This window comes from Eptesicus fuscus, chromosome 11 (assembly GCF_027574615.1).
Source record: "Eptesicus fuscus isolate TK198812 chromosome 11, DD_ASM_mEF_20220401, whole genome shotgun sequence".
Classification (NCBI taxonomy): domain Eukaryota; kingdom Metazoa; phylum Chordata; class Mammalia; order Chiroptera; family Vespertilionidae; genus Eptesicus; species Eptesicus fuscus.
The window spans coordinates 77,743,199-77,758,052 of record NC_072483.1 but is presented as its reverse complement, the minus strand read 5'-3'; the positions used below and the strand labels follow the sequence as shown (position 1 = coordinate 77,758,052).

At 36.9% G+C, this 14,854-nt stretch overlaps 1 protein-coding gene across 1 annotated transcript in view; it reads right to left on the bottom strand.

The window, feature by feature from the left end:
* The window catches only part of ERBB4 (erb-b2 receptor tyrosine kinase 4), a 931,393-nt gene that overhangs the window by 235,295 nt on the left and 681,244 nt on the right, over positions 1-14,854 (bottom strand). The window contains exons 10-12 of the mRNA XM_008145201.3: positions 10,237-10,310; positions 9,262-9,352; positions 5,966-6,165 (exon numbers count right to left, since the gene is read on the bottom strand). Coding sequence (XP_008143423.2) covers positions 5,966-6,165; positions 9,262-9,352; positions 10,237-10,310 — 365 coding nt within the window. The remainder of the gene's footprint in view (positions 1-5,965; positions 6,166-9,261; positions 9,353-10,236; positions 10,311-14,854) is intronic.

Below are 14,854 nucleotides of genomic sequence, written 5' to 3'. Positions count from 1 at the left end.
TCCGTTTCCATGGTCACATCACCTTCTCCTTTATTAAAATGAAATCTCCCTTTTTCTGCTTCCTATAAGATCACATGTGATTACATTTAGGGCCCACCCAGATAATCCAGATTCATCTTTCCATCTTAAAATACACAGCTTGATTACATATGCAAAGTCCCTTTTGCCATATAAAGTAGCATTCCCAGATTCTGAGGATTAGGATGTGGGCATCCTTGTGGTAGGGATTATAAAACTCTATTGCAATAAGCTCTTTATGTAGGGAAGGTTAGACATATATAAGTGGGAATGACATTATGGGTCTTTGGAAAATGTTAGAATAAGTTAAAGCCATAAAATTTAGGAAAAGGTAGGAGTGGAAGAATAAGACATACCCATTCACCATACTGAATAGGGGAAAGAGATGTTACTGAAAGTTTGTTCATTCTTCAGTGCTCTAGGTACTATATCTCTGACTTGAGTGGGACCTGGGGAGAAAACTCTGGTAGAGGGATATATGACAGGCAGCTGTGACAGCAGTGATAAAATATTGAAAAGTCCTTGCATATTCTTAGAACACTGAGCACATTATAAAGTACTTCTCAGAAGGCACATTAACTTTAAAAAAGTAAAAGAAGTTCATAAGTGTGTTGTTGAAGTTCTGAAGTAAGTAAAATATAATAGTAAAGTATATATTGTACTATAATTAGTCAATGTGTAAATAAGCATTAAATATCCCCTTTATTGTCTTGAGTGTGTTAGATTAGTAAAAGGATAAAACAGAACACTATTCATAAAATGCTTTTTTGGTCAATTCTTTCTCTTTGTCTCCCAAAACTGTTATTAAATACTAGTAGCCCATTTGCAGGAAAATCCTGCAAGCAGCTGTTGCAGCCGCGTGCGCTGCCACTGCTGCTGCCACCACCTTTGCGGCCACCGTGCCTGCACCTGCTTGCCACTGCCGCCCGCCCTGCTCCACCCCGTTCCACCCCGCCCCGCCCCGGCTTTCCCTCTGGCAGCCACCTTGCTTTCCGCTTTTCCTCCCTCTTCCTTCTAAGTTGTCTTCAGTCTTCACTCCTCCCTCTCTCAGCGTATGCAAATTAGCCACCATCTTTATTGGGTAATTTGCATACTCGTCCTGATTGGCTGGTGGGTGTGGCTTTGGCTGGTGGGCATGGCTTGGGCGTAGCAAAGGTGTGGTCAATTTGCATATTACTATTTTATTAGGTAGGATACAGTGTTAAGTTGCCCAAGAGAAAATTTTCTACAACAGGTCCTTTTTGAGAGAACAAATCCTCAAAAGATGAAATGAATTACCAGGACAACGTGTTTTTAAAATATATTTCTGACTACAGAATAAAAGGGGGAATAATGGGGGGTGTTATAAAGTACAATAGAGTTTCTAAAAGGATTTTCCTCAGACACCTGCCTCAGAATGATCTGGTATTAAAAATGCAGAACCCTGGGTCCTTGCGATCTATATTAGTTTTCACTGTTATACCACTGTCTATATTAGTTTATCAGGTCTGGTATAACAAAATGCCACAAAATGATAGCATAAAATGACAGACATTTATTTTATCACAGTTCTGTATTTCTAAATCAAGGTATTGGCTGGCTGGATCTTTCCTGGGGGCTCCCTCCTAGCTTCTGGTGGTTGCTGGCAATACTTGGTTTTCCTGACTTATGGCTGTGTAACTCGATTCTTTGACCCTGTCTTCATTGGTTGTCTTCCCTTTATGTGTGTACTAGAGGCCCAGTGCAGGAAATTCGTGCAAGGGGGTGTGTCCCTCAGCCCAGACTACATCCTCTCCAATCTGGGACCCCTCGAAGGATGTCCAACTGCCCGTTTAGGACATCCCTCTCACAATCCAGGACTGCTGGGTCCCAACTGCTCGCCTGCCTGCCTTCCTGATTGCCCCTAACCACTTCTGCCTGCCAGCCTGATCACCCCCTAACCACTCCCCTGTCAGCCTGATTGATGCCTAACTGCTCCCCTGCCAGCCTGATTGCCCCTAACAGCCCTCTTCTGCAGGCATGGTCACCCCTAACTGCCCTCCCCTGCAGGCCTGGTCCCCCCAACTGCTCTCCCTGCAGGCCTGGGTTCCCCCCCCCACAACTGCCCTTCCCTGCAGGCCCGGTGGCCCCCAACTTCCCTCCTCTGCCGGCCTGGTAAACCCTAACTACCCTCCCCTGCAGTCTTGATCACTCACAACTGCCCTCCATTGCAGGCCTGGCCCCTCCCAACTGCCCTCCCATGCTGGCCATCTTGTGGTGGCCATCTTGTGTCCACATGGGGGCAGGATCTTTGACCACATGGGGCAGCCATCTTTTTTGGAGTGATGGTCAATTTGCATATTACTCTTTTATTAGATAAGATATCTTTACATGGTGTACATGGTGTTCTCTTCTGTGTGCCTGTCTGTCTCTGTATCTCTTCTCCTATTCTCACAAGTTATAGTGGATTAAGGGCCCATTCTAATCTGGTATAAATTCATCTACATTTTAATTACATTTACAAAGAATCTCTCTCTACATAAGATCAAATTCATGGTGCCAGTAGTTATAACTTCAACACACACACACACACACACACATATATATATATATATATATATATATTTTAATCCTCACTTGATGATATTTTTCCATTGATTTTTAGAGAGAGTGGAAGTGAGAGGGAAAGACAGAAAGAACTATCGATGTGAGAGGAGCCTGCAATGGAGGTGCATGCCCTTGACCAGAATCTAACCCAGGACCCTTTGGTCCTCAGGCCGACACTCTATCCACTGAGCCAAACTGGCTAGGGCTCAACACATTTGTGTGTGTGTGTGTGTGTGTGTGTGTGTGTGTGTGTGTGTGTGTTGGGGTTGGCAACACAATACTATCTAAACAACAATCATTGAAAATTGGAGACCAGACTTAAAAGTTTTTGCTTTAAAATATCTCAAATACTGACCTACAGGCAAGTTATTAAAATGTTGCCCTTTGTAATAAAAACTGAAGCCTGCAGTAATCCTGGCTATTATTGTTGAGAGGCCTTTCATTCTTTTAGAGTTTCCAGATTACAAATGGAAGGGATGCCATTTCTGAATTTGTAACTGCTTATTAACCTTTTGATAAGAACACAGAGACCATTTTGCAGCATTGTAATTAAACATTGTGCTGTTTCAAATACAGTAAGAAAATCTTATTTGAGGGTTTTTTTTTTGTTGTTGTTGTTGTTTTTTACAAAGAACAGTGTATTAATGTATTACTTTGGTAATAAAAAATCTTAAAAATACAGTTAAGATTTTCTATCTTCTGATTACTTAGAGGAATAGTGACTTTACTATATCCCAAGTTATGCACTTTATGATTCATACTGAGCTATGGTTTACCTAAAGGTGTGGCAAATGCAGAATGTTCAGTTATTAGTAATTAACTATAGTTTTACAATTCCTTTTTACTAATTGCATGTTAAGTGAGGTAGATTTTTTCTACTATCAAACTTCAGGAATATCAAAATCAGAGATAAATATAGAACTGTATATTTCTTTGATAATCTTTGTGCAAAAAGTATATTATACATCAGCAAATACTTGTATACTGAACCAGTATACTAAATTCATATTGTGTAGATTTTTAATAAATCACTAAGTCTGTTACTTAATAAAGCCAATCTTAAAATGTTTAAATTACAAGAGAAAAGGAAAAACATTTTAGAGGAAATCAAGCATATACCTATTCATCGTTTAAGCTCTTAGGAGATCATTTTAAAATTCCTTAATATCTAGGCTCCTATTCATTACTCTTATTCCTTCCATGTCTACCACTGGTTGAGTAAATGTGGGGAAAAAATATTAAGAATTAGAAAAAAAGAAAAGAAAACTTTCTGTCAAGAATCAGAAATGTATAAAACTAAGGATATAATCTAGGCTAAATTAAAGGACACATCTCATCCAATGTAAACATACATATTTTGGTATATAATAAAATTTTGTACTTCTTGAGTCTATGTGGAATAGAAGAATGTGTAAGAACTTAAGTTCACTCACAATAGGAATCTCATGTTGCAATAGATCTCTTTTCTCTGGAAAATATTTTTCAGGATCCAAAACAGCTAAAATGTGAGTTCCTCACAAATTATAATTATAGTTTATGAAAATTGGTAACCTGAGATGCCTTAAACCCTTTATAAAACAAGGTGGAGTATTAGTAAATAAATTATTTTACTGACTACTTTACTTAGTAAGCTTAAATTATATTGCTTTCTTAAGAGTTTATATTTTCTTAAAATGATCTAACCCTAACCGGTTTGGCTCAGTGGATAGAGCATCGGCCTGCAGACCGAAGGGTCCCGGGTTCGATTCCGGGCAAGGGTATGTACCTTGGTTGCAGGCATATCCCCAGTAGGAGATGTGCAGGAGGCAGCTGATCAATGTTTCTCTCTCATCGATGTTTCTAACTTTCTATCTCTCTCCCTTCCTCTCTATAAAAAAAAAATCAATAAAATATATTTTTAAAATGTCCTATATTATCAATTCACATATATAAAAAATAAATTTAAACATATGTGTTTATACCCTTGTAATTGTTCCAATGGATTAAATAAATAAGAAGGCATCCTGATAGCAAAATATTTCTCAGGGGCTGTGACTTTTTAACAAGATTAATTCATCATAACCACAATTAGAACATGTTTTTATGAACAAATCATTTAAATTCTAAGTATTTTATTTGATATTTATCATAAGCAAGTCAGACAAATGCATAGTAGTGGAACTCATAGGATGTAAAAGATAGTAATACTCAGTAGAAAATCAGGGAAGTATAAGACAGAAATGGTCTAGTTATGTACCCATGAAAACATCATCAACTTCTGTATAACAAAGAAATGATGGAGTGGATCAATAAGTATTAAAATAAGTGAGAAAAGAGATAGTGAATGAGAAATGCACTTATGAAATGAACTTTTTTTCTTGAATAGCATTTCACACTTTTCAGAAGAAAACATCTTCATTTTTTCCACCACTCCCAAATGGGAAATACTCTGTTATCCTATGTTATCAAATTCACTGAAAGCGAACAGAAAATTCAATGGGGTGAATTTCCACAAACTGATTGGATCCAAAGAATTACCCAGATGCTTATTAAACATTTAGGTGTCAAGTCCCACTTACACCTATTGAATCTAAATCTCCACAGGTGGATGCTTATAATTAAGATTTGCACATACACAATCTCTATATATAAAAGCATAATATGCAAATCGACCGGACGATGGAATGACCGGTCGGCTATGATGCACACTGACCACTGACCCCGATGGGGAACTGGGAACCGGGGGTGGGTGGCGATGAATGCAGGTGGCACCGGGGCCCTGATTGCCCTGCCTGTCGCCCAACACACAGAGGGCACCCCTCAGCAGCGGCGCGGGGTGGGGCTGGCTGCCAGCAGCCTGGAAGATCGGCTCTGGTCACAGGCCAGGCCTAGGGACCCTACTCATGCCAGGGTCCCTAGTATACTATAAAACAAGTCACTTACTCTGATTATTATTTATGTGCCAGGCCTCTAGTATACTATAAAACAAGTCACTTACTCTGATTATTATTTATACTAACCATTCTTAAGGTTTGAGAAAAAAAAAGAAGGCTAGAATTCTGACCCACTGTAATTTTAACTGTTTGGGTCAAATATAGAATGGGAGAAAATGTTTAAAGCTTCCATTGTTTTAAAAATATATTTTTTTATTGACTTTAGAGAGGAAGAGAGAGAGAGATAGAAACATCAGTAATGAGAGAGAATCATTGATTGGCTACCTCCTGCACACTATGGATGAGAGAAAATCATTGATCGGCTACCTCCTGCATGCTCCCCAACTCAGGTATGTGCCCTGACTGGAAATCAAATTGTGACCTCCTGGTTCATAGGTTAATGCTCAACCACTGAGCCACACTGGCTGGGCTAAAACGTCTATGTTTTAATGTCTGAGTAATGTACTTACTACAGTTTTCAGCCTTCCTGTTGTCCCGAATCACTATTCTTTGGTTGATGGTGCTGAAGAGTGTCGTCCAGTTGATGGTGTGATAGTAGCACAGGTTGCTGTTGTCAGTAATATAGATGTTTCCTGCACTGATTTCCTTCAGGGACTGGAACTGCAGGGAAGTGATACCTTGTTGCTTGAGGATAAGCAAGGAGAGGCCACTAAAGAAAGGGGAGAGGGAACATGGAACAATAATAAATATTTTTTGGCCAGGACATTCATTTCTGAAGTAAAATACCAGGTGTCACATCTTACTCCAAAAGAAGATAAACAGACCACAGAGAGAGATTGAGTCAATAAATCTGAGCTCAGAATATTAATCTTCACATGCTATATACTGGAGGTTTTAAAAGTAATACCCAAAAGAAACATGTTCACTTTTAGAAGTATGAATATTAATGTCTTTGTGTACTTATTTACCACTGACGTATCTACTCACTGCCTTCTCTCCTTCCCTCACATCTCCAGTTCCTCAAGGATGAAATCCTGTGTAAAGACTAAATAATTAAATAAATGTATGTAGAATGGCTTGCATATACCCTAAGTAAGATAGTAATTATATTCTATTTAATAGATGCAGAATGATTTCCAAGGATAAATATTGCAAAGAATGTCTTTGATATTAGGCTTTAATTTATTTAGGAACAAAAGAATAATTGTAATAGCTGAAGAATGTATAAGTAAAGGCAGGGGATATAAAAATTTACAGAGATGAATGAACTTAAACTTCAATTTTACAAAATACTCAGAAGGCTTGGACAACTGGGGAAAGAATCTCTAAATGTTAAGTAACAACTACAAGGTAGAAATGATAATTTCAAGGAAATTGTTTTTATTTCAAAATAGTTCACATTTGTAATTAAGTTCCTTTTGCATTCTCTGAAAAATAACTGTGTTTCCCACATTTCAACTAATCGACATGATTTTACATTTTGGAGATCTAAACTGTTGCCTTTTATTTTACTTCTAAATCTAAAAATAGTTTGCTGACATATATATCAGCAAAATATGCATGTGTATGTGTGCACTCAACTGAGCTGTAATTCATTTTCTCAAACCCTGGCTCCCATTATAAATACTTTGATTTGTAGATTATAATATGAGTATAATGATGCCTTGATATATTTATTTTATTCAGTATATAGTAAAATTCGTTGCATATAACACTTGACTAAGTTGTATCTCTGAACTATCCTTTTATATTAATACTTTCCCATTTACCTTTTAAAACCTCTTATAGATATATACCTATTTTAATAGAAAAATTCAATGAATTTTCTGTGAAATACGATCATAAAATATTTGACGACAATATTGATTTCAGGAAGCATTTAGATTTAAGCAATAAACATTAAATATCCTTAGGTACATCAGTTTTTAACTCTTCATAAAGAAGATTTTCATAAAGATAAAAATCTGAAATAAAATAAAAGCAGTGGCTTAATAAATATTAACTCTACTTTTATTACATGAATAAAACTATTAACATTGGAAGAGCATCCTTTTGAGCCCTGATCGTTCTGTTTATTACAACTAACACTGCACACAGGGATGGGGACTAATTCCTGAAACATCAGCTCTATGATGCTTGGTTCAAATGAAAGCACCAGAGGCAAAACAAGAACTTCTGGTATGGCACTTGTATCCCCTAAGTCTGAGCCATTTCTAAGCCATCCAACTCTCTCTTTTGATTATAATAAAACTAGAGGCCCAGTGCACAAAATTCGTGCATGGGGGGGTGTCCCTAAGCCCAACCTGCACCCTCTCCAATCTGGGACCCCTTGAGGGATTTCCGACTGCCTGTTTAGGCCCGATCCCGGTAGGATCGGGCCTAAACAGGCAGTCGGACATTCCTCTCACAATCCAGGACTGCTGGGTCCCAACTGCTCGCCTGCGTGCCTTCCTGATTGCCCCCAACCGCTTCTGCCTGCCAGCCTGATCACCCCCTAACCACTCCCCTGCCAGCCTGATAGATGCCTAACTTCCCTCCCCTGCAGGCCTGGTCACCCCTAACTGCCCTTCCCTGCAGGCCCAGTCACCCCCAACTTCCCTCCTCTGCCAGCCTGGTCACCCCTAACTGCCCTCCCCTCCAAGCTTGATCGCCCCCAACTGCCCCCCTCCCTTGCAGGCCTAGTCCCTCCCAGCTGCCCTCCCCAGCTGGCCTGATTGCCCACAACTGCCCTCCTTTGCAGGCCTGGTCCCTCCCAACTTCCCTCCCCTGCTGGCCAACTTGTGGCGGCCATCTTGTGTCCACATGGGGGCAGTCATCTTTGACCACATGGGGCAGCCATCTTGTGTGTTGGAGTGATGGTCAATTTGCATATTACTATTTTATTAGATAGGATAGAGGCTTGGTGCACGGGTGGGGGCCAGCTGGTTTGCCCTGAAGGGTGTCCTGGATCAGGGTGGAGGTTCCCTTGGGGCATGGGGTGGCCTGGGTAAGGGGCCTGTGGTGGTTTGCAGGCTGGCCATGCCCCCCGGCGACCCAAGTGGAGGCCCTGGTATTTGCAATTTATCTTGTATAATTGAAACTTTGTAGCCTTGAGCAGAGCCAAGCCTCCTGCTTGCTCCACGGCCACAGCCATTTTTGTTGGGATTTATCTTGTATAATTGAAACTTTGTAGCCTTGAGTGAGGCCAAGGCAGGCCAGGGCTGCGGGAGCGTGGCTTCTTCCATCGCCGGGGACAACTCAAGCCTCTTGCTCTCTGTGGCTGCCGCCATTTTTATTGGGATTTATTTATCTTCTATAATTGAAACTTTGTAGCCTTGAGTGGAGGCCTGGGCCTGCCAGGGCAGGTGGAAAGCTTGGCTTCCTCCATTGCCAGGTAAACCCAAGCCTCCTGATCTCTCTCAGTGGCCATAGCCATCTTGGTTGGGTTAATTTGCATACTTGCTCCTGATTGGCTGGTGGGCGCGGCTTGAGGGTGTAGTGGAAGTATGGTCAATTTGCATATTACTCTTTTATTAGACAGGATATGATAAAAAGAGGGCTTAATTTTATGCTTCATATCATGAATTCCATACCTGCAAAACATTACTATTACTTTAATGATAGGTGGTCGGAAAATACAGCTGTGTATTCTGTATACTTTAAGCACAACTGGGGTATTTTTTGTTGAGCATACATTGGAATTAAAAAAAGAAACCCAATATTTATAGAATCAGTAAATTCATGAGGCTAATAGTTTTGATGTAGTATACGCATGATACTACTCTTGAAATCAGAGAGACCTGCATCTTTGAACATATAAACCTACCTGTAGAGTACTCTTCCACCAATGGTCACCAGGTTAGAAAAAACACTGAAGTCAGTCATGTTTGGGGGCCATGACTGTATGTTCAAGAAACCTATAAAAGAAGAGGACAGTAGAAAAATTCATTACATCATTGTTTGAGCAATAGTGCTTAACACTGATTATTCTTGAAATATGATGAAAATGTGTTGAAAGAGAAGAAAAGGGAAGTGAATATTCCTACTTTTGAACCATTCTATCTCATATTTCTTCTTCCTAATTGGAGTGCCTTAGCCAAAGTAGGGGGACAAAGAGGGAGGAATGGGGGACATCTGTAATATTGTCAATAACAACAATGATAATAATGACAATGAGCACCAAAATCTATATTTCTCAGACATATGGAATTATATAATTGTAGATGTTAAACTACATAAATCTTAATTTAATGTATTCTTCTAAAAGAAAAAATATTTAATCTAACTAGATAAAGAGAAAATTTCAATTACTCTGAAATCTTTTACCACTGTGTCTATATACTTGACTCCATTTGCCCATCTTCATTCTAAGACATAGATATATATACTTATCCCTCCTCATTTGACTTTATACTCTTTAATAACAAATCATGTTTAATTCATGTCTATAAACCCATATCATCTACTATAACAGCACCAAATGTATTACATGCTCTCTAAACATGTGCTAAATGAATGATATGCATTACCCACACTAAATAGTACTTCCTGTGAAAAGGTAAAAACAAAACAAAACATGCTTTGAAAGATCAATTGACACTTGCAAAACAGTAACATCAAAATTTCAAGGATATTTTACTCTTTAAATTCCATGGGCTTTCAAAATGTGCACACATGCTAAGGAGTAGAGACTTGAATTTACTTTGAAATTGAGTTTCTGGTTCTAATATTATGTAATATTTTCAAGAAATCGTTAAAATTCCCATGGTTAATAACACAACAATTTTACTTGAAAAATTACCTGTTATCTCTCGAACTGTCCGAAATACATTCAGTTTCTCTGGGTCTATAGCTTCAATCGCATTGTAAGGGTCCCTAGAAAACCCAGGAGAGAAGCAGTCAGATTCAAAATTAAATAAAGGAATAAAAATATAAAAATATGACATTATTTTATTTAAGTTGAATGGTCATTATCAAGAGGAAGTTTAATAATGTCTGTCCAAATTTTCCTGTCTTGGATATGGAGGAAAATTTAAAGTTGCTTTGAGGACCATTTTGATGACAGAGAATCTGAGTTCATCAAAGCAAGTCTAGATTTAGAGAAATGATTCAGTTTGATTATACTGAAGGATCCTCCAAATATAGGAAGTCCATTTATTAACCATGCTTTATATTTTGCTTTAAATGTTTATTCTTAACTGAGAAAATAAAACCTGCAAACAAATTATGTTAGAGTAAGGACATTGCCTTCCAGGCTCTTCGAAGCACTCAAAATTGTGAATAACACTTGTAATTTTTTAAGAAGCATAAAAGCAAACACATGAAGTCACCTTTCTTGCTGTATCTCCACATTTATCTATTAGTGATTTTTCATAATATTTATAACATTATATAAAAGTTACTCTTCATATGAATTATTCAGAGGAATTCTGTTCCTAACTGGTATTTATATTCATTTTTATAACAGACCTATTTGCTTCCATTTATATAAATCATACTAACATTGAAAAACACAATTTACAACAAATTTAATAACATTCAAAAGGTGTTATAAATTTGAAGATCTAATGCATACACATATTTTTGTTAAAAATGTTTTTGATATATATATATGGAGAGAGATGCCCTGTCTTTTCAAAAATGAACATAAATATCTTTTAAAATTAAATGTTTAATAGGGTTTTTTTCAGAGGTTTTCATCTTAAGAACATTTTTTAGGTATAATATACTGATCACATAAAATAATTGCACACTTGAATATTAAACAAAACATAAACATAATAATACCAAATATTTCTCCATAATTCAAGGAATATTTTCAATATTTAAGGAATACATAGTATTTTTTAAATGTTTGATTACTTTAAAATTATTTTGTGTTATCCTGAGCAAGTAGAGACCCAATCTTAATATGTACTCTTCAGACAAAAATTGAATTCTCTTCATTGGTCACTTCTCCAAGAGAGATCAAACCTTCTAAGAACAATGAACTTAGACTTTTATAGAAGCATATTCACCTGTAGCAATAAATTGAGTTTTATTCTTGCTGTGAACATCTGCCAATTTTTTGCACCTTATACATACATACAATCTTTATTTTTTTTATATTGCTTCTTTTTTATTTTTAATTAAATATATTGGGATGACATTGGTTAATAAAATTATATAGGTGCAAATGTACAATTCTATGCTATATCACCTGTATATTGCACTGTGTTGCCCACCACCCAAAGTCAAATCTTTTTCTGTCACCATATATTTGACCCCCTTTACCTTTTACTACTCCTACCACCTCTCTTCCCTCTGGTGACCACCATACTGTTGTCTGTGTCTAAGTTAATACAACTGTTGTTTTACCAATCTTTAGGAACCTTCTTTTATGTCCAGGGAATAAACACTAAGATATGGTGGTCCATTGGATGTAAGTTTCACAGGGTTATCAATCCAGGTGCTCCATAGTCCCCTGACAAAATGGCATATGGCCTGTTTGGGGAGAATCTGAGTGTGAATCTACTGGCATTTATTTATCTTAGCGCTTCTTAATAGACTCTATTAGTTCCAGCAACCATGATATATGGAACTACCTTTAGTGTAGCTCTCTCCACGTGACTCATTGGCATATTCTTCTACACTGTGAATATCCCATATTGTCAAAGTGGAAAAAAAATTGCTTGATTAAATGACTGTTTCAAACTAAGAAGTGCGGTCCATTTACTGTACAACTAGTTTAACATGGAGAGTTTTGGAGAGCTTGGAGAAACACTATAAATGAGTTTCCCTGTAATTCACACATAAACAATGAATATTTTCCTAAATGTGATATGAAGAGCCCTCAAAGGCTTCAAGTCTAAATTAAATGTTCTGGCAGACATGCTCTATTTATAACTGAAGATGCACAGGATGAATGACTATGCTTTGTATGAATAGAAAGCAAATAAATAAATAAATAAAAAATAAATAAATAAATAAGTTCACTATGTGGTAAAATTCTTGTTGTTATCCTATTTTATGGGCAGACTTTTGTATGCAGAAAAAATGTCAGCACTACAGTAGCAGAATGAACTTTCAACATTTGATTTTTGATGAAAAGCAGTGTCTAGAACAGCTCTGGTCATACAATAAAATATTCTGACTTTATTGAGAAACACTCAAAACCCAGGGCAAGCACACAATAATGGGGTCACTTCAGTCCTATATTGAGAATGTGTCCAGGTTGTGGGGAATTAAGTGAATTCTGGACTGTTCACATGAAGCCCAATGGACCACAGAAATTTTATATATTTAATTTTAGAGGTTCGGGACTCTCATAAAATAAATTGACAGAATCCCACTTACCAACTTCAGAGTACCTGTAGGGAGTTTCATTCTACAGCCACTTGAAATCCATAGAACTATAAAATTGAGAAATTTACTAGCTAAATTCAGAACCGTGAGTAAGAACATTACATCCACTCTGTCACTGTTGTTGGTGATCCAATGTAAAGCTCAGGATAAAGACAGAGCAACATGTTTTCACAATTGCATCACAATATATTTCTTCATTCAACCTATTATCACATGCCCATTGTCTTTCATCGTTGCAGTCTGTCACCTGAATACTTTCTTGTCAGTGTCTCATTGTGACACAGCATGGACATGTTTATCTGGGGAGCATTTTGTTGCTTCAAGCACATGTGCATAAACCATGTCAAACATGACAAGATTAAAGTGGGATCATTCCCATGGATAACCCTAAACACTGAGTTTGGCCTGTGGTTCCCATTCTAAATAAGGAAACAAGAGTACCTAGTCTATTTCTGGCAATGGCACTATTGTTCTAGAAACTAAACATTTTCTCTTATTTCTTCTTTAAATAGATCCAGAGACACAGAAGCATGGAACAGAGTGTCTAATCTCAGAGAAAAGGTAGAGGTGGTGGGTGGGTGGAAAACGATTAACCAAAGAATTTATATGCATAAATGCATAACGCCTGGACACAGACAATAGAGTGGTGAAGGCCTGGAGTAGGGGGATGGGTGTGGCCTAGAAGGGGTCAATGGGGAAGAAAAGGGATTACCTGTAATACAACAATAAAGATAAATTTATAAAAATAAATTACAAGTGAAGAATTAAAATCACTTTATAAAATTATATATATATATATGTGTGTGTGTGTGTATATATATATATGGAAGCTTTCTTATCTATGACTTTTATTTCAGAATTGAAAAGGAAGTATTAAAATGCTGAATATATAAGAGATGGATATTGGTCTGATTGGGATGAAAACCACTTGTGTAATGCAATTAATGTGTCTGTTTTCCACATTGATGGACTTCAGGCCAATTCATTTATTATATCCAGGTGAAATCAGGCACTATGAATCAAGTGGCTTATGTCTTATTTCTCAGAAGATACTGTTAACATGATATGATCTGTCATTCATGGTGATATTTGGTATTCAGTATAGTTAAAATATGAATATGTTGTTTTACTAAGTGTCACATATGCATTAAATTATATGGAAGCATCTAAATATCAACACAGGTCTTCTACCCAAAGGCCAAGGAGGCAATGAAAAATGGATACAAAGAGCCAGTGGGGTCTATAGTGAATTTGATTGAATATATCCCATCTAAAAGGGCTAGTACTACCTTGCTTGAAGAGATTGTTGCTATGTAAAAATGTGGGCTAAGAGCCAAGTGCGTACATTTTTTAAAAGAACTTAGAAATCTTGACCTTTAAAGAAAATACTACATGGGCCAATATATCATACCTGGGGTAGAAATTATATACATATTATTAGAGTATCTGGCATAGACCCATATTCAAAGTTACATTCTAAAGTAAAGAAATGCTTATGTAATAAGACCAAGAGTAATTTATTTAAATAGAAGAAACAAACAACTCTGTTCTATTTCTCTTGCTGTTTCTGTTAGGACATATTTATTCTAAATGTGTTAAATTATGTTCCTTCTAGAAATGATGTGATACATGTTTAGAGTAAGATTTTGAACTGAAATATGGGAGTGATATTTTTTATCTGTAGCCTGTAGCACTAATATATAGGGGTTAGGTAGTAATGTAGACAAATAGATAAAATATAGAGTAAAAATATTGACATTTTTATTGCAATTGAAAGACTACAAACTGGGTTGTTTTCCTAGTTAAAACCAGCAGGTGGTTCTGTAATGAAGGAGCCCAGAAAATGTTACGATTTTTACTGCTAAAATGAAATTCATTTTATAGATCTCTTAGAGCAGTACTAACTTTCCAGTCTTAGAAAAAAGAAAACTACATGTAAGGACAAAGAGACGTTCTAAAAGCTCAGGACAATTTTAATTTCCTTATTTGCTTTTTGTGAGATACTTTTTAATAAAGAAGTATTAACTTATATTGCTTTAAACTAATTTTTTAGAAATTTGAATGAAATTCACCAC